We start from the raw sequence: 26,800 nt of genomic DNA on the forward strand, positions 1-26,800 counted from the left end.
GTGCCACACGAGTACTGCATGCACAGGACCATTCATGTGGTAGAGCAGTCAAACTACACACACATTTTATGTCAGGCCATGCCCCATTCGATGCAAGGTCTGGACAGGTACTCAGACTACACTACAATACAGCCAAATTAGTTGAATTACAAAAGAAGTTGGAGTAGTATTGTGTAACTTAAAATAATAAAGCAGCAAGTAATGAATTATTTTGCTTTTGAAACTTTCTGCTTCCTGGGGCAGCTCCAACACAAAACAGGTAGGTTGTGGCTCTATTAGGAAGATGTGCACAGTGAGAACACAATGCAGTTTCCGGCCATAATTAACATCCTTCCACCTTCCAGGTTCTAATCAAACGTACAAGTCATTGATAGTTTGTGTTACAAATCTATATATGTGATTTATGCTGAATTTTTCCTGCTTCTATGTGATGTCACTGGGCATACTGCACTAGCATTCCATTTATCAAACTGGAAGGGTGAAGAGCGGAGGGGTGGAGCCTGTTTTACAGGCTGAACACAGGTCTGGGTTAAGTATTGAACCGGTCGAGCTGCTTAATAAACCTCCTTTCGAAAAATGGTAAAATGTAATAAACATAAAAAATCTTACAGATGGTGGGACTGTCCGCCTCCGTTGCATCATGAAAACTGCCTATGGTTTCCTGGAAGCTTTCAAAATAAAACATGCCTCAGCCAAATAAAGGGATCACCCTGGCAGCTTTACTGCTTGTTTGCGTTTTTAAATAAACAAACCGCACTTAATGACACAGTGAAAGAGTGTTGACCAAAGTGTTACAGGCGGTTTCATATTGCAGTGTGGGTTGTATAAATTGATAAAGCCCGCTTGACTTTTTTTGTTGGCCTTCCAAGGCCGAGTGAATCTTATTCACTGTTTGGGGGGAGTTATTGGTTTCTATAGTTCCTAGTTCTCGAACAACATCCTGGTGACAAACTCTAGGCTGGCCGTTGTGGGGAAACGGCGTCGTTGTGAACCTCGTTCTATGTCCTTCCGCCCAGTGCATCCCATATGTCTCCCCTCTGATCTTTCACTCTTAAGTTCCTCCTAACTCCTCTATGGTCTCCTCCCTCAACCATCCCTCATTCCCCCCTCCCCTCGCCCCCGCACTATCCCACCTTCTGTGCCCGCCCTCCTTCCCACTGACACTCCCCTTAGTTCCTCCTCCCCTGGCGCCTCCTCTCGTTTCCCTCGCTCTATCACGCCTCCTTCTCCCCTCCCTGCCGCTCCTCCTCTGTCCCTCCCACGGTTCCTTCCACCGCTGCTTGGGCTCCTCACCCAGGCAGAAGCCGCCGAGTTTGTTTGCCTGGTTCCCTCTGGGGCTATCTGTGTCCCTGAACGCCCAGGACCCGTAGGGCCCCAACCACCCCGGAGCAATGGCCGGAGCCCGCCCGGGGGTGCACGCCGTGCAGCTCAAGCCCATCTCCGTGCACGAGACACTCAGAAAGGGCAGCAAGTTCATCAAATGGGACGAGGTGAGTTAAGAGGCAACTTGGGGAGTGACGAGGGTGAGAGGGCTAACTAGAGGCGGCGACTACAAACTCTATCAAAGTGTAACTAGCAAGTTGTGTATCGGTGGCGACAATGGGATAACTAAGACAACTGGGGGGGGGGGGGAGAGGGACAGCTAGACGAGGATGAGCGCACTCGCGGTTTATGGTAATCTAGTTTGTGACAGTTGTAAGCTGTGGGGTTCATTCTGCAGGGAGGGCTACTAGTGGCTGAGCGGGTAGCGAGAAGGGAACTGGGTAGTCGCAGGGGCAACTAGGAGGTGGCAGCCAGTCAACGTAGGGTAACAGGGGCAACCCGGGGTTAACATGTCACATGTATAAATCTAGGGGAGTGAAGGTCAATCAGGAGTTGACGAGGACATTTAAGGATGGTGTGAGATGGGAAGCTATGGGATGGTTAGGCGATTGGAGCAGGGGCAGTTGGCAAAGGGCAGGTAAGTTGTTGACAGGGCAAACAACAGGCTTGACAGGGGCAATTATGGGTGACAGACAGCTTGCCTAATAGGTCAGATAGGATGACAGAAGCAGATAATAGGAAGACTGGTGAGGGCTAAGGGGTAACAGACAGGTGTGGAGACTAGTATGGGTAACTGTGTTTGGGGAGGGCGGTTTCTCAAGTTGGGGAAAGTTTAATCGACAATGACGTCCAGCCTGCTGCTTGATCTGCCCTCACTATCTTGCATTGCGTGACAACAGGGCCTCGGCGGTAGCCCAGGTTTGGTTGGAGCAGGCCTTGCCAATGGTGCGGGGAAAGGCAAGATGGGCTGCCTACTCTAACGGTTCCCCCTTCAGGGTCTCTGGCCCAGTCCACATTGAACCTTGCCTGAAAGTATTGTGAGTAGGTGGACAAATAAACATGGTTTGTAGGTGTAGCATGGAGATGGACATTGAAGCCAGTTTGCATATACAGTTAAACATTGAAAGCGATTGTACCATGTAGAGATGATCAGTGCATCCTTATTGTATGTAGATAAATAGACAAGCTTGGCTTCAGGATGTAGAGTGGGCCTTGCAGTGTGGTTGTTGTATAGGAGTGTACATTGAAACTGGGCTTTAGGTAAGATACTGTGTTGAACCTCTAAGTTTGGCTGAATGCTGGATATAGGGGAGGAGTACTGAAGCTCAACATCAGGGTACAGAGTTGAACATTGAAGCTAGGCTGTGACCAGGGTCTAGATGTGAATACTGGGCCTTGGTTACATGTGGTGTTCATATGGAAATATTGAATCTTAACTAGGTGGAAAGCAGAGGTGAACACTGAAGCTGAGTTTTAGGGGGCGCTCATTGACTCTTGGCCTTAAGCGAGGCATGAGCATAGCTGTAGGAAGGGCACAGAGCTCTCAAGTTTCCCCTGGCCAGAGGCGTTGCTATGGGTGGGGGGGGGCTAAGTGGGTTATAGCCCCTGGTCTTTTCGGTGTAGCCCCGGATAGAATCTCAGGAGCTACAACCAAAAGGCTAGCTAGCCCCCAGTTCCGACAGTCTCGACATTTAGCGTAGCCACAGGTCCTTTCCAGACCCAGTAACACCCCTGCCCCTGGCTATGTGAGAGAAGGCCATCCAGTCCTGTTTTGCTGCGAATTCTGGGATTTCTAGTTTGACTACATTTCAAATGGGTTAAAAGAAACTGTAAATCCCAGAATTCAGAGGGAAAAATTGGACTGGATAGCCTTCTCGTGCATGGCCAGAGGAAACTTGAGCGCTCTGTGGATACATGAAGTGAAGGTTGATGGTCTCACGTGTATTTGTCTGGAGTGGCTTGGGGGGGGGGGCAGTTTGGGCATTACCACAAGGTCGCACTGTGGGGTACCTGGACTGGAAGACGGTTTGCACATAGTTGTTGACCTAGAAGGATATCTGTTCTTCCCTCCTTGGACTACCTTTCTATCCATTTCAGCCTGCTGATAACGTTTTGTGTGGGCGGATTTGTTTTATTGACTCGGCCTCTCCCATTCTAACATGGCAGGTTTCTTCTGTACAACCTCTTCCTGTCACATGACCAGTGTAAAGTACATAAGTGGCCTGTGACAGGAATAAGGCGCATCAAAAGTTGTCTGCCCCTTCCTGGTTGCTATTTGGTTTGTGATTTTCCCATCAGGCTCCTTGTATTGTCCTGGATTCGTTTTAGGCTTCGGATTTCCATCCTTCTCCTCTGGAGAAAATGCATTTCACTGGGCATCCTGTTTCTCTGTTGGATAATCGGGGTCTGCGCAGATATTCAGTGAAAGGGACTCCTTTTTCGGGACTGAAAGACAAAGGTTGAAGCTGGTTGGTCCAGATAACAAGATGGGAGGAAAGTCAAAATATCATTGCAAAGTAGCATATGTAAACTGGGTCCTCCTCGGTTGTGCTGAGTTCAAAGTTGACGTATGTGTTTCACGCACTCGGGCAGGTCTGTTATTGCTGTTCTCTGACAGGAGTCACGCTGCTCCAACAAAACATGGAGGTGGAAAGATTAACCGTGAAATGCATCCTCACAGGAGCCTCTTAGCAGACTCAGTTTCTGGGCTAATTAAGATCACTTTGCAAGTCTGCTGCTGTTCTCCCAGGTGCTACTGATTATTACTTGAATGTATCGAAACACATTTTATACAGGGGAGTGCCTATTAAAGATATAACCAAATACACGCGCTAACTGGTACAGGAATTCAAAGGAGCTGATCATCTCTGCATTGTCTGTGGGTGTCTCTGAGCCCACGGGGAGCAGGCAGGTATGATCTTTAAAATCGAGGTGATTGACTCCACATGGCGTTGCTCTGCTGCTGAAAACTAGCAGGGCGTAGACTAATCACTTCCTTTGGCCTTGAATGGTATTTTCAGGGTTGTGCTCTCTTCCAAACAGAGCTGATATAACATCTACTGACCTATGTCCCGTAGCGAAGAAGATCGCCACGATCCTGGCCACTGGTTACCGAGCAGCATAATCCATACGGGTAAGGATACATCACTGAGATGCGATCAACTGTCCAGATCCAGCCCCTATCATTTCAGAACCAAGCACACACAGCCCCTACCATTTCAGAACCAAGCACACAGAGGCTGGACCAAGGACCGTTGGACAGCTCGCGTAATGGACAAGTCCAGAATCCGCTTCTCACTGGTGTTTTCCTTCCCAGATGTTGTGTTTATGTTGTTGGTAGTTGTGTAGCACCCATCTGTCGTTGATATAGCCTCGTAGTGCTGTAGTCTTGTCTTGGAGTGTGCTAGCGCACAGCCCTGGATCCGCTGTGCCTTTATCTGGGTGAAAGAGTAGGGTACAATCTGTGTCCTGGCATAGAAGTGAGGGCCATGCGTGACAGGAAGCAATGTGTCGTGCCCAGTGGTGCTGCATCTGTGCGTGCCTGTTTGGAGTCTGTGGGGGATAGGAGAAAACCCGGCCAGTCAAATTGCTACAAAAGCCCTGAGGGCTGATCCTCTGCTGATTTAAGGAGGCATCAAACATTTTAGAGGTTCTAAACTGGGCTGCACAGGTATGTATCCCAGGCCTCTGGAGGCATCTCTGTCCATCAGCAACCTGTTATCACACGTCCATATTTCCACATATAGGGTCCCTAAGTAGTACACCCTGTCCCCCCCCCATAATGCCTCTTGATGTGCTGTCTGCGCAGACTAATTCTGCTTGAAAAGTTCACCTTCATCCTGGCGAGTGATGTGCGCCCTGTACGACTCTTGGACATGCAGCCTTTTCTGGGTTAGACCAAGTGCTCTCTTCACAAGGGGAAACATCACCCAGAGATGACCAGGTCAAATGTTCCCGGCCACACACTGTCGTCCTGTGGCTTTCTCCAGCGGGAACAGTGAGTAATGGAGCGAGTGGGTGCCCTCATGACCACACCACCAATGCTGATATTGACACGTCTCCCTGGCAGTGGGTACGTACCCCAGGCCCCTTATCTAGATATCGCACACCACCGCCACATACTGACCCACTAAAGAAAGGGACCACCCTTTTCAAATCTGCTGCCTATGCTCCCCTGCACTCCCATTATCGTTCAACCCGGGGAGTTGGCATACCAGCCCTCGTGTCCCTCGCAGATGACATGGCTTTGTTGGCTTGGCGCCAGTTAATGTGGGGCTGATCTGCATTATGCAGCTCTATAACTCCAGTCTTGCGGAATAGTTCCCTCTTTCCACCCACCCAATCTGCGGCTCCTGTAGGGTATTTGCTATGGGTCTGTCCGATTGTGCAGTATCAAACAATGAGACGGCTAGGGGTTGCCCTTGTGGCACATCCTTCCCTGTCGCCAGTCCTCCCAGTGACATTGAGGTTCCCCGGGTGACCTAAGGGTTCCTTCAGTCCTTGAAGTTAGCTGAAGAGCTAGGATCTCCCTCCTGCGAGCCTGAATTCTCACCCTCTGTCCCTGAACGCTCCTATACTGTACAGCAGGGAGCTCGTCTGCTCCAAGCAGCCCAATGCTTTTGCTGCTTCTGAACCTGTAAACAAACCTTCATCCGTCTTTCTCTGCTGAGTGGGAGCAGGCACAGACTAAAAACCTTCCCAAAAAATAGGCGGCTGTTTCAGATCCTAATAACGTTCAAATCCTTTTAACCCATATCAAAAATCCTTTTTTAGCAGATGGTTAATGTCTTCAAGTATACTGTTCCTGCCCCTCCTTCATAATGCCACACAATTTCAAGTGGAACATTGCGTGGGGAAAAAAGTCCTGCCGCAGTAGCAGAGAGCCAGACACGACTCCTTGCAGGACTTCAGAGCCCCACTGAAGGTTGCAAAGGGACCTGATGGGACTGCTGACTCCTCCACTGGTAGGTGCCCATTTGGGCCTCATTCCAGGTGGCTCAAGAATTGGTACCCAAGTGTGGATGCCAAGTGTTTGGAGGGAACCGGTCACCCGTTCATTTTTTCTTGCAGCTGGATGAATGGGAGCTTGTGCTGTCCATCTTCAATACGAAACGCCCACGGCTGCCATTTTGGGAGCCTACACACGCGGTTAGACCCAAAACCCAGATGCTGAAGAGTCCATGGGTCTTTCCTTGGGCTGACACCAGGGTCAAACATTTCAAGGTGCAAGCTACTAGCCAGCTGTAAACAAAGTCACTTGCCACCTCAATTCTACACATGCACACCGCCCACCACTCACCAAGAGTCAATTATCAGTAGCTGATGGCTATTTGCGAGTGCACATTTTGAGCCCTGGCTGTCACCACTCCCAGACAGGTTGCTCAGGAGGGTCTAGTGCATGGGGTCTCGGTTCACATTGGATAAGGTGCTAGATGAGCCAGGAGGACTGCTTCCATTGTCCATCCCCAGTTTCGTTCATCACCCGGGAATCTCTTCTTCTTCACTTCTCTAGGACCTGGACGTTTTCTGTTGCCAGGGATTAAGTAGTTCCAATCTCGTTCTCCAACAGGTCCCCTGGCCAAGGACTTTGCATGGTATCTCAGCCAACCCAGAGTCCACCAACTCAAAGAAAAGGACAGCACTTCCAGCATATGCCCTGCTTACCCAGTTTTACTCTTTGGTGGCCACTGCAAGATTCTACGTGGCTGTCACCAACAGCAGGCTACAGTGCTGCCGTGCAGGATTCTGCTGTTGTGTCTCGGTTCCCTCCCTCCCTGGTGCAACATCCGTTTTAGGACCTCACTTCTCCCCCTCACTCCTACTCCTTACTCCTTTTGTCCTTCCCACTCGCCAGACTTCTCTTAACTCCTTTCTTCCTCACTTACCACACACTATATATATTTCAGGACATTATCATTTGTGCTCCTCGCATGTCATCCTTGGTTCCAGATTCCTTGTCCTCGCACCCCTTACCTAAATGCTCCTCTTCACAACTTCTTCAAGGCTTCCATGCTACAAAGTACAAAAGACAAGTCAATATCTGACAGTGTTGTGAACAATAAACACAAAGTCAACGGAATACCATCAGTGTGTTTGAATTTTATGAATCTAAATACTACAGACAGTTGCATAAATACAGTTCATTAATGTGACACTCATTAAAAAGAAGTCTGGTGAGGGGGGTGACTTAGGAGGTGTGAGGAGTGCCCAGTCTAGGACATCCTCATTGTTCCTTCTCCTCAGTCATCCTCGTTCATTAGTGTCCATTACTGCTTCCGATGAGTAAAGCCGAATGAGGTGCTAGGGAAAGGCTGGAGTATGATGAGAGAGGAGAACGGCTGATGTGTGACAAAAAGAGTCTGCAATCTATTGCTCTCCAAGTCTTTTGGGCTACAACTCCCGTGATCCCCCAGCACTGACCCTTTCTGGCTAGCGCTGATGGGAGTTGCAGTCCAACACATTTGGAGAACCAAATGGTTGCAGACCTCTGACTGAGAAAGAGGTGTGAAGAGGAGACATGAGAATGTGCTAAAATATATAAATCAATGTCTGTTTTCGGAAAACCTTTCACCTTCCCATACCTGCTTAGTCGTAATCCTAACTTGTCGGGCTTCTTTATAATGTTCGGTTAAAGGATATTTATACCGTACACTATCACCACCGAAGTGGTCCCCCGGCGCTCTGGTGGGTCTGAAAAGCAAGAGTGTAGGGTAAATTAGTAGGACTGAGCAGGAAAAAGCGCAAGAGAGCTGTGATGTGCTGTTGGCAGCTTCAGTTCAGTTTACAGCGCAGAACTGATTTTGCCAGAGGGCTGAATGTACCTTACGTGCTGCGTATAGTGGCCCGAAAAGTAAATGTGGGAGGGACGGTAGGCAGGGCAGTAGGCGGGGACAGGACGTGGCAGGAGGCTTTTTCAACCCATGTGGAAAAAGAATACTTTTTAGAGGTGCACCAGTCTTTATTTGTATTTCAAACTTACATTTTGTACTACACATTTTCCATTCCACGTTTTATCATTTCTTTCTTTCCAAAAGACTTATTGCCAATAGTAGAAAGAAATAGGCAAGTCCTACAGGAGTGAAACACTGTGCTCAAACGTTTCACACATTATGTTGCTTTAGATTTGCGCGACACAAACTCTGCCATTTTGCAAAGCATTTGGCATGGCTGTGAGTGAGCAATGAACCATAAGTATTGGGAAATGCTGTTTCTTTTTTTAAGAGCGAGACGAACAGTGAACCAGACATACTTGATCAGTGAGAAACATTGCAGCGTTTCTCAGCTGTCAGTTTCTGGCTCTCTGGCTCCAGTGTTGTTGTGCCTACTCTCAAATAGCATCGAGATGGTGGTCAGTGAATCTTGTTCTCAGACTGGATTCATGTAACTTCAGCTGCTAGAAAACCTGCTTATAAATGTATGTACTGCCAAACATGACACCATCTTCAATGCTTCCCGGGACAGATTGGGAAATTGAGCAGTGTTCAGAGACTGGTAAAAGGCTAATAAAGTCATCTGTGTTTAGTTTTGTGGGCACTACAGCACTGAAGTTCAATCCCTTCGAAGCTCAGGTGCCACATTTTCAACATCAGCAGAGGAAAGGTCTGCAAAAAGTTTAAAAGAGGCTCGCTGTGATTTAAATTGTGTGAAAAGGTTCCCAAAAATACCTTGCAATTCATTCAGGGCCTTCACATGCCAATGCTATCCTACATACTTCTCCTGGGGGAAAGCCGATGCACATGCAGGGAAGTGTACCCACATCCCTTTTTCCAGATGAGTTGTCAGTCTTACCTTTTTCCAAAGCACAAACTGCCTCAAACAGATCAGAGATTAGAATTTTAAGTTATTCAAATGGACCGTCGGGTCAGTCGGAAAAGCAAAGTCAGCTACCCAGTCAATAGCTTGCATGACAGAAGTGTCCATTCCTTTTTCATCAAGGAATGCTTTTATTTCCGGACATCAAGCAAAGAATCGCTTAAGAACATTGCCAACACTAAGCCAAAGAAACATCAGTGTGGTATAGGACATCACAGTAATCTCCCTTTGCCTCATCTAAAAACACCTGAAACAATCTGTGGTTTAAAGAGCGTGCACGGATAAAATGAACTGTTTTCACAATGAAGTCCAGGACTTCTGTGAATTGGAAATGTTTTGCACGTAATGTCTCCTGATGTATGATGCTATGATATTTTTAAATGGACGGCCTTCTCACCCAAGTGTTATTTCAAGCAGCCAATAAAATAATGTTGCTCTCCGACCATGGCTGGGGCCACATCGGTGGCTGTCGCACTTGCACTATCTGAATGACACGAGGCCTAGTAAGATCGTTTGTCTTGTCTTCCTTTCTTGTCTTATCTCACTTAGAAACAGTTTTATACAGGTGCGTTATAAATGACTTATCATATCCTACTTTCTTATGCACTTCTTGATGGATACTGGCTTAAAAAATAGCTGGCTGTATAGCATATCAAATGTCTATGTAACAGTGTAAGGTTGTGAATGCAAGGATTGCCTGGCCCTACTAGAGTAGCCATTTACATTTTCTAAGTGACAGGGCTGCGCCGTACAAATCCCAACTTTGAAATGAACATTGACCCAAAGCACACAATGTAGAAGCGGCACAAGTGCACTGTTTGAAGCCTCTACTTTCAAATGTCACAAACGCGCGTTGCTTTGTGCGATCTTCGTAACAGTGGCCCAGTGTAGGCGTTTAACAATAGGTACGTGTGAGCAGCCATGAAGGAATCCTCAAGTGGTGTTCTTTACAGTGTGGGTGACTACCCCTCTTTGGACCCACTCACTGCCTGTGGTTAAAGAGGAAGGATCATCCTGACGGGTGCGTGCTGACAGGCTCCATGCCAATCAATAATGGTGACTAAGAGGTGGGCAATGGACAGAAAATGAAGGATCATTTGCCAAATGTGCTTCCAGTGCATAAAGAGCCACATCGGAGCCAAGGCAGGGCTTGCTATAATTAAGAACAGCGCAGCGAGCAGTTTATATCTTCGAATACACAAACTCATTTCCAAGCTCCCACGTCCAGGGATGCACAGGGGCTCAGGAACAGATCCATCCATCTAAGATTCGCAGTCACGTAAAACCTTCGCGCAATAAACTTAGTTTTATTTTACCAAGAAAGAAATAGTTCGATCAATAATTCTAACTGCATCTGGAGCCATGGTTTTCGGGAAATATTGGTCTGCTCCCTGGGTCATGCCTGCCATCAGACTCTCTGGTGCTTCTTAGGATAGCAATCTTATGTATACAGCACCAGTCTAATGGACAGTAATGCCATACTTTTAAAAAGTGAATGTTACTACTTAAAAACTGCAGCTTACTTTTCATCACGTGCAAACTCCTGGAGGCCATGTCTGAATATTACAAAACTTGCTATCTCGGCACACACAGGGATGCAAACATACATACCCCACCTCCAGCCCCATTCTCGCATCTCGGCACACAAGGGGATTGCAAACATACAGAGGCTGAAAACATACAGACCCCTCCTGGAAAATGAAATCAACCAATGGTCAGCTGTCTCCCACTGTACTGTCTTCATGTGCTTCTGAGTCGAATGGAAGGAGGGGCCTATTATGGCACATTAGTAAATAGCCCCCATGTTGCACTTGTGTGCGAGGGATGATGGAACCAGTAGTACCCCAGTCCTGTATCAGCCATTGTGTCTCCTGCTGCTCGAGACTGGCCTATAGGGCAATCCCTGAACCAAAAACACAGAATGCCAGTGTGGGCCAGATCTTTTGGTCACATTTTATCAATTCATCACTGAACTATGAACAAAGTCAATATCGGATGTGGATTGTCTGTATAGAACTTAAAATCACAATGGTCTTTTATCTCCAGGAACCTTTTAAATGTGCCTGTTAGATGCACGCCCATCTTAGCAACATACATACCAGGTGGGTGCTGGGACACACAGGGCATCAGAACACTAATAGCTGCATTAGGAAAACAGCCAGTGCATGTGGCATTGCAGGAATGTACTAAGGGGCAGAGGGGCAGTAAGGAGGATTTTACAGGCAGCTGCCCACCAGGGACAACCAAATGGAGTCTAAGCCAGAGCGCATGAGGACTCAAAGCAACGAGGCACTGATAGAGCGGCCCCTCTCCAGGACCAGTACCTGAGCTACCGAACCTGATTCACCAAGAACTAGTAACAGATGTCACAGATGGGCCCATAACCAAGGGACAGGAGTCGCAGAGTGGCTAGGCATCTCGCTGCACACACAAGGCTGCAAGCCTACAGACCCCCACCCCCATTCTCGCATCTCTGCACACAAGCATACATGTATGGGAAAACCTACATATCCCCGACCCAAGAATGTACTTACCAGAGAGGACCGTGGACGAGCTGCAAGGTAGGCAGGCTAGCTGGAGTCCTGGCGAGGTGACTGGAATGCTGGTATGCTGACGAGGTCTCGAGGCGGCGAGTAGAACTCTTCTACTGCGGCTGGCGTAGCAGAGCTGGAATGCCTTTCCGGCATCGTCTTATTGGCCACGTATCTGCAGTGCTGGCCTTCCATTGGTGCAGCACACACGCACTACGTGGCTCATAAGAGCTACGTAGTGCGTGTGCATGGAGCCAATGAGTGTTTTCTCCGGCCTGAAAAGGCAAACAAAGACTTTCCTAATGGAGGTCGGCCGTTGCTGCTTGCGGCTGCCCTCCATTAGGAAAGTCTTTAGCCCTGGCTGGCCGAATGAAACGGCATGCCTGGCTGTACTTGGCACGCAGGCCTTATGTTGTGCACCCGTGGTTTACATTTTCAATCGGTAGTTGTCGTGTGCTGATGTGCGAGGCTATGTGTGGTTTGTTTCATTTTTGTGGTGTACTGAAATGTGTGCCGTTTCTTTTTGCAATATAGGTATGGTTCTGTTTTAAAGTGAGTGGTGTAAGCAGGGGAATTCGTTTTTGAGTGGGTTGGTAAATGGTGGCACTCCCTCATCCCTCCTATGCTTTGGCTACCTGTGGTAAGTGTTCCTGCCAGTTTTGCATATTGTGTGGGGGGGTCTCCCTCCTATATTCTGTGCTGGGTTGTGGGTTGTCTGCAGGGCTATTTAGCCGTGATGACTCCTCCACACCCCGCCTCCCTTGTTCAGAGTAATGGACGTTTACATCATTTTGACCCCTGGCATATCCTTGTGTGCAGCTGCCATCGTCTCCCTGGGTCCCCTTGATGGCGGATGGGTACGCCTATTCCCTTTGTCCTTGAGCTACCTGGGCCCGTGGTTTATCTGTTCGGTTGCCACTCAAACCTTTTCCCAATGTCTGTGGTTCAACCTAGGATGCTCCCTTCTCTCTCGTTAGCCTCCGATAGGGCCCTCCACAGGAATGGGGGCACCCAGGTCTCCCTCCCACTCGGAAGTCTCTCCACCTCCCTGCACTTGTCGTTGAACGGTCTAGTCCTCCATCTTGCGATATTTGTGTTCATTCCGAGGGGTGTGGTGGTTGTTCATTCGCTTTCTTCCGGTTCTGAGATGAAGAGCCAGGTTTTTAGGAGTTTTCAGAATTTTAGATGGTCATTCATCTTTTGCATTTCTCTCTGGAGCGAGTTCCCAATTTTTGTGGCTAGGAAAGAGAATGCTGATCCACCAGGTTTTTTCCTTGTGTTCGTTTTAGGTTCTAGTTGGATGTCGTTGCTGGATCTGAGTCTTCCGGTCGGCTGGTAAATGGTGATTTTCTTTGGTGGGAATTCTGCTCCATGGCTGTGTATTGCTCTGTGCGTTATACATATTGCTTTGAATGTGATTCGTTTTTTGACTGGCAGCCAATGTAGCATCTTTAGCACAGTAGTGATGTGGTTCCTTCTTGAGAGTTTGAGGAGAAGTGTGGCTGCACCGTTCTGTATACGTTGCAGTTTCTTCAGTAGATAATCCGGCATTCCGAGGTATAGGCTGTTGGCATAGTCTATTCTGGACATGATGAGGGAGATGATGGCTAGTGTTTTGTGCATAAAGGAGAGGGATGGTAGGATCTTTTTGATCGTATATAGGTGTAACAAGCATTGTTCATGATTATTGCGTTTACTTGCGGTTCTAGCGTTGTCCACTAGGAGTCCGTTTTGACTATTTTTTTATGGCATGAGTGCTTTTCCTAGTTTTGTGGGCCATGGGATGTATTGTTGCTTTCCTGGTTTTTGGATATAATCATGATTTCTATCTTGCCCGCGTTGAGGCTGTTTGTGTTCATCCATTCGTAGAGTTCTTTCAGACAGACTAGCAACGTTGTGTTCTCCTCTTGTACATCTTCGATTTTGTAGATGATTTGGGTGTCATCTGCATAGTTGTAGCAGGTGAGACTGTGCCTTTTTGATGAGGTTGATTAGTGGAGTCAAGTAGATGTTGCATAGGAGTGGGGATAGGGAGGATCCTTGTGGTACCCCACAGCAGGTCTCCTGCTGTGCGGATTTGAATGGTTTTATCCACACTGTTTTTGTTCTTTCAGATGGGAATGATTTAATCCAGAACAGCGCCATGTCAGTGATGACTATTTCTTCCAGTCTCTTGATGAGGATGTTGTGGCTGACTGTATTGAAAGCTGCAGAGAGGTCAAGTAGCATCAGTGCCGGGTTATTGTTGGAATCTGCGTTGGTCTTTAGGTCATCCCACATAGAGAGAAGTGCCGTCTCTGTCTCTCTCATAGGTCTGAAGCTGACTTGTGCCTGGTCCAATAGTTGGTGTGTTTCTACTTCTTCCGGTGTTTGTTCGTAGACATAGGTTTCTAGCAGTTTTGCCAGATAGGGAATGTTTGATATTGGTCTGTAGTTAAAGAGGTCTTCCACATCACCCATAGTATCCTTGAGTGGTTTGATGTACACAGATTTGAAAAACTGTGGTACTCTCCCAGTTGAGAGCGCTTGGTTGAAGAGGTTTCTGTGGCATTCCAATGGCATGCCTTGTGTAAGGATTGATTTATAGATGTTCAGTGGGCATGGGTCCATTGTGGAGCCAGCTTTATTGCTAAGTTTCACCAACTTGATGAATCTCTCTGCAGATATTTGTGTGAAGCTTTGCAGGTTGAACTGTGGTTCCAGGGTCGGTGGAACATGGCGCACGGTGTGTTGTACTAAATACTGTTTATTATACTAAATACTTTCAGGGATTGACGTGTGGTTCGTGTCATACATCCCAGGAAGCCTTACTTTGTTGTGAAGAGGGCGACAATTGATGACTGAGGAGGAAGAACGATAACTAAAGGCGAGTAGTGACGACTGATACATGAGTTCTGAAGAGGAGCCGTAAGGTGTGAGGATGACAACTGATGATTGAAGAGGAGGAAGGAAGAACCAAGAGTGAGAGTTGAGGATAAAAAATGTGCAGTGTTCAATGAGGGAGGAGGAGAAATAAGATGTAAGGATGAATACTTGTTAGATGTACGAGGTAGGTGTGATGAATCAACTTCAGAGGCACCAGTGGTCTGGGGATGAATATTGGTTTCTAAACCATCATTCAGCCCCACACCTCTACTATACCAGAAGGGATCTGAACAGATTGGAAACACAGGTCAATTATTAACCTCCTTGTCCAATTTTTGTAACGTGTACGGAACGGCAGGATTATCTCTGCAAGGTCGTGGATCGTTGGTTAGATGCAACACAGCAAAAATACAATTATTACCCAATGATCAAAGGGCCTGTCCAGTCAAGGATGTATAAAAATATCTAATTTATTATTATCACAAGAGACAGTTCTAGCACACTACAAAATACAACCAATTCTGTAAAGGAATGCAGAGGACAGAGCGTTTCACGAAGGAAAGGGGATGCACTCTGGATACCGACAGGAGGATAGTTGGTAAAGTAAGTATTCACAATGTTCAAGGATACTTGGTTTTAGCACACAGTGAGCAATGAGCCTTAAAATGTCACTAGAAGCCTTTCGGAGAAGGACCCTGGGGACAGTATCACAATCGGAATCCAATCTTTATTCAGTGCATACAGTTTTAAAACAAGTTAAACCCTTACAGAATTACTTCTAATACCATATTTCATATACCAAGCAAAAGGATTACATCAAGCATCAGAGTTAAACATTTAAAAGCATTTTTAAAACACCAATTGAAATCGAAGCATTTAAAACCTAACAAAACTCCTTCATTCTGTTTCAATTGTGCTCTTACTCCACTGAGTTTATCAGTACAACAAATTGGTACAAAGGTTTACTCAGGTGATACAGGAGCTTGGACCAACAGAGGTTCCAAATAACCATTCCTGCTGTGTCTCCATAGACTTTCAAAAATGTTTTTAAATCAGTCACTCGTTGTTTAATCGGTGCTTTGCATTATAGACGGAGTGGTTTCCCTAGCTATGTTGCAGTGTCTACACCTATCGGACAGTCCCTCTTCTTTTTCCCATCTAGCATTGTTTACCTTAGTTGGCAGGATGTCCAGTCTGAATCGGAGTAATGTATACTACACCTTCCATGACTGGTATTTATACAAGTACTGTGCACATACTCCCAACAGAACGACAATGTACCTTGTGCTTGTAGAAGTTCTTGGTGCTTGCCAGGGTTGAGTCAGTTTCAGGGCTCATTTTTGCTTCTGCAACAGAGTTCAAGACTGGAGACCGGTGCGGGTACCCGGGACAGGCAGTTTGGCGAGTGAGGCTGGACAGACAGTGGCAGGCTGGCCTACATGGCGGCTCGGGGTCAGGAATCGTCTCAGTGCTGGTTGGCGGGTCTGAAGCACTGATCGAGGCGTTTTGGGCTGCGTGAGCGACTGCACTGTGACAACAGTCAGGGGTGCAGATGCTTGCAGCTCGATGGGCACGATTGTCTCGAAAATGTCATTCAGGCGGACGCTGGTTGTTGCCTGACTGTGCACTCCTCCTAGCTTCTTCACTGGGCTTGTGTCGTCCTTTAAGGTGGATGGCCCAAAGCTGAGGAGGTTGTTGCAACCTTGTCCTTCTTTCGGTTCAGAGACTCTCTGGCACTTCCCTCCTAGGAAGCTTGCTTGCAGAACATAGCAGGGCACGCTGTGTGCTGGATTGGTACTGGTTCTGGAGCTGCTAGAGGGTCCTCTGGATTCCGTTTCTCCCTCTATTCCCTGGTAGATGTTTAGGGGAGGGATCTTGCCTCCCTCTTGTATATTCTGGCCTTCTTCTCTGGTGGAAGCTCTAAGGCAGACTGTACCTTCAGCCAGGATCCAAAATGAGTCCGTGTTACTCCTTGCAAAGTCTTCAGATGATCTGTTAAGAGAGGGACTCAGCTCTCTTTTAAAGCCAAATGGGCCCCAGTGATTAGTGCAGGCTAGGCCTGCCTAAATGAACCAATCCTGGGTCCCCACCAACAATCTTCTGTTATGCGTGAGTTCATAACCAGAGTGCTTTGCAACAGGAAAGATAAGGGTAACATGTCCTACTAAGTCCCACCCATCTTCCTGTCTGTTGTGGATCAAAGGTTCTCTCTTTTCTCTCAAGTTAATTGAGCTCTGTGTTGTTACTGATCAAAGCGCAGGTCTCCCTAGAAGTTGTGGCGAGAACAGACGTTCTGTCTCCATCAAATCACATACTTCTACCCTCTGAAAGGGGGTCCCGTGCAGTGGTTGCCTACTGTAGACAGTTGTCCCCGACATGACCGTTCACTGCCCTTGATACTAAGGGGCAGGACCTGGGTTCATGTTGACACAGATGCATTTCAAAAAGGTATTGGGTTTCCTGTCCCCTTTGTCAGCTCTGAGACCAGGCCTGCTTCAATTAACTCAGATCAGTATGCGCTGCCACCTGCAGGGCAGACTAAGGGCAGGGTGGATCCATGGAGCCATTGTCAGTTAATGAGGCTTGCCATGGCAGGACGAAGGTTTTGCCTTCCCCTTTTTGAGATGCTTTGAAGTACCCATAGCGACCACATTCCAGCTGAACATGACAGGAGGACGGCACCTGTAGGCAGTGTCCACCCAGAGTACATGTGACTGCGGATGGTCGAATAACTCGCAGTAGGACTGAGGGGGAGTTACCGGGGGAGTCAGGAGGTCCTAAAACGGATGCACTACTTTGGAAGACTTGCCACTCATTGCACATCTGTGAGCTCCAGGGTGATAGCCTACCTTCATTCGTTTTCCTGCCTGCCTGCTGTTCACAAAGGTGGATGTTTGTTATGCTTGATACCGGCTGAACTCTGCTTGTAAAAGATGTTGCTTGCTTCAGGCTCAGACTGGCCCATAGGACAATGCTGGAACTGCCAGCCTGGCGGGCCAGTTTTGGGTACTTTTGTGGGTCACTATGGGCCACTTCATAGACTCTACATCTGGTAGTTTTAATCAATGTTACTGGCTTAATAAACCTTTTTCAAAGCACAAGTATCGCTCCTTTTTCTTAAAAATGGACTACAGCAACTGTAATTCATGAATGCTGGACATGTTTGGGGCCTATTTTTTTATTTTTTTTGGCTCCAGGTTATGTATCTCACTTCCTTTTAGTTGGGCTATTAGGTGTTGCAAGCGACACCTGTAAACATAACACTATTGCATTAGAATATGAATAGGTAGAAATGGCAAATGAGAAAGGACACAAAGCTTGTAGATGTTGTTTGGTTATTTGTCCACCCACTCACTGCCCATGGCCATGATAATCCGTATGGCCATTCCCACCCAAAACATCTTCTCGTGTGAACTTTTTGAACTCGCTTTTATCAAGCATTCCCATCAAACTTTGCACTCAAGTGTCTGCCAGTGTTTTTTTTCAAAGCAATCTTCTGAGAGTTAATGACTATATTGGCGTTGTGAACCCGCTAAAAATGTCTTACAAGGTCTGCCTTGAGCCACTCGATTTATAAGCACTTTGCGTGTCCTTGACTGAAGTCCTGTAAAAAGCAAGCACTGGCAAAGCCAACAGTTTTGGCTTGTCCGTAAGTATTAGGCATTTGCCCGGCACTGCTATTACATTCCCAGGCAATGCTATTAGAGGCCCAAGCACTCGCAACATTTTGCATCAGCTACAGTCAATGGCCAGTTATGCCACTACAGCTGTGTCTGGCAAGTGCCTTTCCTGTGCGTGCAAAAAAAGCCCAAACTGTTGCCATTGCCAAATGCTTGTTTTTGTAGGCCTTTTGGCCTTTCAAAAATGACAGGTTATTGCTCTTATAATAGCCGAATCAGGATTGAATACACCAGCGAAGCATGGAAACATTAAGGTTCCACCAGCTTCAAAACTCCACCTGCCTTGTTCTGTTACCGCACTTGGCACTGTGCTCCTGTGCTCCTCTGCCATTTGCATGGTCTCTAGGCTCTCTGGCGAATCTGAAGGTGAGGAGTAGGTTTTGTTGCATCCACACAACAGCAGCGCTATCTCCAGCAAAACTAGGAGCACACCTATATTTTTTTTAACATTTATTCAACTCTAAACTAGGTATCAGGGTGCAAGGGAGATTGACCAATCCTGACACTAGGTGGTTGTGTGGATGCCTTCAGACCGGAAATACCTTGAGATTAGAGTTCTAGGTGTGCCGTGTCGAGAGCATGGTCGTGTTTGTGTACATAGAGGAACCATGGGTGCCTGTATGGTTAGGATGCCTTGGGCCGGCGCCTGGTGTATACATTAGTTGTAATGGTATAGTGTGCTTGTGTTTATTGCTCCTGGGAAGGGCGATTACATTGCTGTGTGTCAGTGGCTTAGTTTTCCTCCACATGGTGTGTTTGAGTGTAGACGTTGAGAATGTTACTGCTGAAAGGTTGGTTGACGGTCAAGTGGGCAACTTGGAGCATCCATTCATATTGTCTGTGGCACTGTCATGGTGGGGTGGCCCTTTGTATGAGGACTCGTTATTCGCACTCTTTCGGTAGGGCACTTGGGAGGAAACTCCATGAGGCGTCATTGTGTGGGCTGGTATCTCTGGCAGTATGTGGTGTCTGTTCATGGATGAGAGGGGGTGAACATGGGGAAGAGGGGACACACAGCAGTAGATACCGAGTAGACAGTGGGTGACCATAATTACTGGGGAGAATTTAGAGTAGGGATTCTAGAATGGGGGAAAACCGTAGTGTAGCACAAAATATGGTTGGACAGTACTGAGAAAATCATATAGGGGCATCTAGGGGAAGAATTACAGTGGGACACTGCATATACCAAATTCACTGCACCGATAAGGGTGTGCCACCAGGTGCAGAAATGCTGTAACACCAAGGAGCAAAATCACAGTTTGGCACGAATTAAGGGTGGGGTCCCAAGTGTGAAGAAACAGTGTAGCAGAAATGGCAGACGGACACCAGGGGCAGAATTGCTGTGGGTCACAGAGAAAAATCACATTTCAGCTCTAATTCCATTTGGACCCCCGGGAGCAAAATCGCAGTACGACACAAATTACGTTGGGGCATCGGTGAGAAGTACTGTGGGACACCAGGGGGACAAATGACAGTAGACCAGGACTTACGGTGGGGCATACATTACAGTGGGCAGAATTAATGTGGTGCACCAGGACATAAAAAACAAGTATAGAATGAATTGCAGTAGGACACCGGGGAGCAAAATCACAGTGGGGCAACTATTAAAGTGGGACACCGGGAAGTGCAATAGGAGTAAGGCATGACTTGCAGTACGACACTGGAGATCAAATCACAGGACACCAGAAGGTTAAATCACAGTGGGGGCCTGCTCTTACCTGGTCGTGGCGTGGTCTGCACTAGGGTGCGTAGCAATGTTTGGGTGAGACACAATGAGCAGCCAAACCAGCTTCCACCTTTGCCCTCCACCAGCTGCCTTGTATGAGGCTACCTGGGAGGGCTGTCTGGTTGTGTACCGAGACCTGGTTCCTCTGGCCTGTTGAAGGCCAATCCGCGTGATCAGGGTTCCGGAGCAATGCTGGGAGAGGATAAGTGCCAGATGGGTGGCAAGGGGAACAAAAGATTTTAAAAATGTGCCCAGGTATAATACCTCAATGGAGGGGAGGTCCTTCCTGGCTTCATTATAAACTTAGGTCTGTTTGCGGACGTGCACTGGTTATTTACGCAAGTGGAGGCAAAAGGCATGCATCGCAAAAATACATCTACATAAGTGTAAACCAAATAGCTCTTCGGTTTAGGCGCGTTTTCGCTGTGCTTTAGTGCCACTTTTTGGCCAAAGCAATGCCCCACAGGGGAGAGAGTAGGGAAAGGGTGTTGAGAAGCAGGGCGTTTGTCATGGCAACTAGCCATTCCATTGGCTGTATCACAGATTGTAGTTCTAGTCTCTTACCCTAGCCATAGTACTAGCCATACACTTAAGTAGCTCGTACTAGTCACAGTCCTTTAAAAATAGTCTCCTGTCCTTGTCTCTGGTCCTAGTCCTGGTCCGTGTAAATCTGTCAAAGCCTTCTCCTCGCCCCTTTGACTTTTCTTTTTCCCCTCACGATATCCCTCTACGTCTCTCTCTTGGCAGTGTTCTGTCCCTCTGACTGAGGCGTGCAGTGCCAAGTGAGGTGAAAGTGGTGCAACAGTAATGAAGAAAGATTGAAAGGATGCATGGAGAGTTTGCAAGATGGCTGGATGCTGAAAGCATAAGATGTGATCTAATCTATGAGAATGTCGCGCTGTTATGCTGAAGCAACCACCACCGTAGCCTGCATAGGGATCTGCCTATGCGATTGGGTCCTTGCTTACTTGGAGGTTTTGAGGTGAGGGGGAACTTAAGCTTGCTCATGCAGCACTGAGTCGAGCAGCTGCTTCTGTTGTCCTGGGGGTCAGTGGTAAGGCATGAATTGTAATCCAATTGTTCAGTCCGAAGCGGGTTGTCGCCTTCACGTAATCGGGTCTCGCTCATCTCGGTTGTCATGGGGCATAGCTGGTAAACTGGGGTGCTGGGTATCATCTTGCTGCAAATGGTCCTTATCAAGCTCTCTGATATATGGATGGCCTTGTATATTATGCATCTACTTTGGTGTGGTACAGACAGTTTGGGGCCTTGTGGTAAACGGATTGCTATGGGTTACAATGCACTGTTCTGTTTGCTCATTTTTCGCAGCTGCGGGTAAGAGGGGCCTAAAGGTGAGTTTTAACATAGTTGTCTTTGTGAATCATTTATATTGATGTGCTTTTTTTATATTTTAAGAATTCACTGTAGCACTTTTTTTTTTTTTTTTTTTTTTTTTTTTTTTTATACGGTTGTGTTGTGAGGTGAAAGAGATTTAAAATGTGCCTTAACACTTGTTTTGCGTTTGTGATTATTGGAACCGCGTGAAATCGGGTCTCACTGGGAATTGGCTGAGGCTGAGAGATGCGCATCTGTGGAAAGTCACTTGTATAAATGTAATAATTTTTAAAACTTCGAAGTATGGCAATTGTGTATTACTGGAAGTGTGTAATACAAGTTATTTTTGTTGCAATTGTATAGAATGAATTTGTTCTGCTTCTATGACAATTGTCGAATTGAGCAATTAATTATTAATGACGCAGTGCCGAATGGTACAGTGTATGCAGTCTTTATAACACAAATAATAACCAAAATGTATGTGGGGGCGAGGTAAAGGGTTAAATATTGTGGAGATACGGGTGGGGTGGCTTTTTGAGCTGGGAAACGGGGGTTTGTTTTTTCCTTATGTAATTTTCTTTATATAGTCATTAATTATAAAATAATTCGTTCTAAAGACTTAACCATGGTACAGAGATCAGGGTGTGTAAGGTGCAGGTTTTGTGCCTCGGCTGCCAATGTATAACGTTAGACGTATTTGATCAGAGTTTGATCAGTTTACATAGTATAATAGGGTTGACATAATCCCATGCTACAAAGATGGAATACAGTCAGCAACTGCAAATGAGAAAATGATTGGCCTTTGCAGTGGTTGTTACCTTGGTGGAGGAGGTGCAAAGCTTCGGGATCTGTAGCCTGAGGCCACGTATTCACAGCTGCACATTGGCTCCAGGTGATGAGGGACACATTCTTCAAGTTCTGGCTTTTCACCTAACCGCGCTTTGCATACGAGGACTTGCAGTTTCTCATTTTGCCCTATAAGCATGGGTCTATAAGATTCTGCATGCAAAGGTCTGCTTGCTTAGAAACCACAGTTGGATGAAGGGGACCCCTGAGACACACAGCCTGTGGGCACTGTAATCCCTTGGGCTTCATCAGGCATGCTTTCCCCACCAGACCACTCCAAATTGCTCCTTGAGGGCGGATGCCCGCATCACCAAGCACCAGGACCTTTAATCGACCAGTTTAGCATATGGTTACGCTCTGGTCATTGTGACCACTAGCATCTCGTTTAGACTGACGTTTTACTTCTGTTTGACGTCTTTTCCATCAACCTTGTGTATGTAGGATACATTGCCCTTGAGTGCCTGAAATTATTGAAGACACTAACATGCACTCTAAGGATATTACGACTGCTACACTGAGAATTTTGCAGTCATTCTGGACGCATTATCGACACTGAACTATGGTTTGGTCTAGGCTCCCAGATTCTGTATTGCGTCAATATGTGTTTTTTGTACCAAATGTATGCTCTTGAATATATATTTTAAAAAATGTTTTTTATAACGAATGCATATTTTGCTCTGTGCAGAGTGCAGAAAGGTTCTGTACTGTATTTGCACCTATAAGCACCAATGTGGTGATGGGCACAGGACACTTTAATAAGCACTTGCTACTTTTTGTGATGGATTTTATTATACTGTTTTTAACCTGTATGTTTTATGTATTAAAGATATCCTGTGTTAGAGCCATGTTTACAAAGACTAGTTGACTATTCCATGCACTTTATGTTGTCCGAGATTTGGTGGCTCCATGTGATGAGGACGTGATATATTCCCCAGAGTCTGTGCAATGTGAATACCAAACCTAAAGAGACGGGGAGCTCTATTTTGTAGTTTTTGATTGTACTGAATCAGTTTTGCTCCAATTTCTCAATTTCTTGACCTGGTATCCCCTTAGTTTACAATTCCTTCAATGGTTTCTGCCACATGCCGAACACATCGCCATAGAAGTACCCTCTTCACTATCCTCAGCCGCACATCACATCTTCATGCGGCATGGAGGCACACTATGGCGCTAAACTTGGGAGGTGCGCCCCACAGTGTTCCCAGCATTTTGGCCCATGGCGGGGGCATTTCTTAGAGTAATATGGCTTGCCTGCAATTTGGGATTCTCCTTTTTTAAACCAGAAGAATTTCCATAGTATTTTGGGAAGAGGCCTCACGCTTGCGTCCAGAGTTGACCACAATTTGTGGTTGAATAAGGGGACATGTTGCTTGTATTGGCTACTTTCTGAATCTGGCAGCTGGAGGCAAGTCCTACCAGTGTCTTTCTTGTGGTTGCTTAAGTTCCTACTGCATCAGTTCAATTGGACTCTGTGATTGGGTCAAGGTTTATGGCACGTTGGGAACTTCTGTAAGAAACGCCCCAGCATTGGCCAAGGCCGATAGGCTGAGAAGAGTTGTGGGTGGTTGATCCCCAATCAGGTGTCGATTCCATCCTCCCCACCCAAGGGGAGCAGCAAGGTGCCTGTGAATGCCACATGTAGCTGTCATGTGCGACTGGGGGTCGTCAAGAGGGTATGGCGAAGTTCTCGGTATGCATCAGGATCCGTTCAAGGTCCTGATGCAGGGTGGTACGCCCATCCGCTTTCATCAAGGAGCAATGTTCAGTGATCTGTTGGGCAAAGCTTGCCAAATGAGGCACAAGGGAAGTGAAAGATTTTAAAGTGCAATCATGAGTTGTTTAAAAACATTTTTTTTTTTTAAATTGCCAAAGAAAGCTCCAACCTAGCTGCAGGAAAGGAGCTGGTGAATCTCTCTGAGCAGACAGCACAGGGTTGTGGGTGATGGCAGATAAGTAATTGCTAGTGTAGCGTAGTGGAGAGTTCTGTGGGTAGTGCTGGTGTGCCATACAGCCAAGGTCTTTTGGGGGGCATCTTTATGGCCCTTGAAGTACCATTCGAGACACCTGGTGGCGGCCGCATCTCCAGAGTTTGATTGGTACTTTTTTTTAGTGTCTTTTAAGGATCTACTGTAAAAAGAAATTTGAACCGAAGTATTGCGCAAATGCACAATTGGCAGGAATGTAGCGTGGGATTTGTGTGCAACAGTATTGGGCCCCTGCTTGGGCATTCCCAGTGAAAGCCCCATGCATCCCTCAGGATGGCAAGTGAAAGCAGGCTGTGGCAGGAGGGAGGACACACATCGGTCACCAGGGATGATCAGGAAACTGGTGCCCCTATAAGGCCCTGCCCCGTAGCGTAGCTGACCTTATACGGCCTTTCTGTCCAGCTACCTCTTATGTCACTTCTCTACCTCTACTCTGGTTTTGTCACTCCCGTTTCCTTTTTTCTCTCCTTTCATTTCCCCTCCCCCTCACTCTCTGCATCTATATCTTTCCTCTGTCACTCTCTCCTCTGACTGTCTACATATTTCATGGTCCTTCTGCGTGTCCTGCCCTGCCCTGTCTCTTGTTCACTGTGTGTGTGTGTGATTGGTCTTAGGCCTTGCTCTGGATTACAGAGGAAAAAAACTTTGCAAGCCAAGCAAAATGTTCAGAAAGGGTTTTTTTTTTTCTCCATTTCTTTTGAAGAAAAAAAAGTTAGCCAAATAAGGAAGTGCAGAAGTTCAGTGTTGGACGGGAAACAGTGAAACGGAGACAAGGGGAAAGGGAAGAGCACGAGAAAGATATAGGGCGGTGGGAGATAAATACTCCGACAAAGGGAGGAATGAGAGGTAGAGGCCGTGGGAGACATTGAAAGGAAACACAATTGTGTGTGGCAGAGAAATGACCAGGCATTGGGAGGGGAGAGGGGCTGTGAGGTGGCGATATAGGGAAGGCAAGAGCGAAACTCGAGGGGAGATGCAGGGAGAAGCACACACAGAATTGGGGACATGAGGGGCGGGGAAGGACGCGGGGGGCTTGGCAGTGTGATCGCCGCAGAAGTGGCAGACATGTGGAGAGGCATTATGTGGACGAGGGAGGCAAAGACACAAGGATGGACGGTGACAGCGGAGGTCACACACAGTGGCGACAGGAAGAGTGGAGAGCCTGAGACAGAGGGCGGGAAAAAAGGAGCTAGCGAGATGGGGAAAACCAGAAAGGAAAGTGGGGCCCTCTCGAAGAGGAAACGGACTCGGGGGAGAGAACTAAGCCACGGAGAAAGTAGAGTCCGAGGGAACGGGAAAAAGGCGGGTGCCTGCCCAGGCAGGAAGTTCCATCTGATGCCAGATTCCTCTTGGGATACATTAAGGGTATTGTGACTGCTGCGGAAGTTGTTGGAAGAGAATTGAAGTCAATAAATGCTGGCGCCGGAAGGGCCCAGCCCTGTTTATACCGCTTGGGTGTGCACCGCATTAAACCTCTCCAAAGAACACCGGGAAAGTGTGCAGGCCTCGGCAATGTACAGTGCACAGGACAGGAACTCGCCAAAACACAATGCACCGGGCTCGGTCGCAGCTGGGGGCAGTCAGTGTTATGCAAGGCCTCTCCAAAAGTCTCCGCTGGGGGGCCCTCCCTGACGGACCGAAGAGACGAGGCCTCTGTAAGGGTGGAAGGGGACGAGCAAAGCTGAGAACGGCCCCCACCTCGTCCAAGCAGTGCAGAGAATAAGGCTCGTCGTGCCCGGGGTGTAAACACTGAGAGCATTGAAATGAATTCCCTTTTATTTTTTTAAATCGGTGAGCAGAGTTGTCGAGTTCGTTGACTACCCTTTTGGGTTTGCCACCCGAGCATGCACTTTGACCCCTGTCACTAGCTCACGCTGCATTTACCTCTGGCACAGGCAGGTATCGCTTTCACAACCCGAAGATATATACTAGACTCTCATTGCGATCAACTATTTTACTGTACCAAAGCAATCTCTTTGCCTGAAGATCAAACTTAGTTGATTATCACAATTATTTTTTATTTTATAGAAGGCCTACAAAGACAATATAAACAAGATTTCATGTCATTAAAAATACATCACTGAATCAGTAATACAATATATTTTAATCATACCAAGACACACAACCTACTGTGATCAAACACTCTAACTCATTCAAACCAAACACATTCACTCCCGCGAACCATTCACACTGTGCAAAAAGCGCAGAATGATTACATGAGTCACACAATTCGACCTCCAGTGTAAAGTGCTATTTTCTAACATTAAATACACCAAAACTATGCAATCGTGGCATCTATCGCTGTTGTTCCGATACAGTGATTCTCCACAAACGTCGTACAAGCTGTCCAAATTGTTATCCTAATGGAGCTTAAAACAGTAAAGTGTTGACTCGAGTTTCGGCTATGTACATCAGCGTGATTTTCATACTGCTGTCATCCTCAGGACTTTAGAATCATTTGTGATCACATTTGTGTGTGTTGACAGTTTAAGCGGAGCCTGTCTGCATTGCCTGTGTTTCCAGCATTACCCACACAGATAAGAAAAAGAGAAAACATCCCAGAAAAAGATGAGCAGCAAAAATCGAAGGAACAAGGAAAAGACCCTTTTTTTTCATGAAAATTTGATTGCAGACATCATTGCAATTGGATCTGTGTGATTTTATCGGGACTGAAATGACCGCATGCAAAAGGTCTGC

General features: G+C 46.9%; 1 protein-coding gene across 1 annotated transcript in view; it reads left to right on the forward strand.

Moving 5' to 3' along the window:
* The first annotated feature begins 1,241 nt into the window (after nucleotides 1–1,241).
* The window catches only part of PLCB3 (phospholipase C beta 3), an 869,107-nt gene continuing 843,548 nt past the window's right edge, over nucleotides 1,242–26,800 (forward strand). The window contains exon 1 of the mRNA XM_069644864.1: nucleotides 1,242–1,490. Within this exon, the coding sequence (XP_069500965.1) occupies nucleotides 1,392–1,490 (99 nt within the window). The 5' untranslated portion in view covers nucleotides 1,242–1,391. The remainder of the gene's footprint in view (nucleotides 1,491–26,800) is intronic.

This window comes from Ambystoma mexicanum, chromosome 2p, assembly GCF_040938575.1.
Source record: "Ambystoma mexicanum isolate Mex_15411 chromosome 2p, UKY_AmexF1_1, whole genome shotgun sequence".
Lineage (NCBI taxonomy): Eukaryota > Metazoa > Chordata > Amphibia > Caudata > Ambystomatidae > Ambystoma > Ambystoma mexicanum.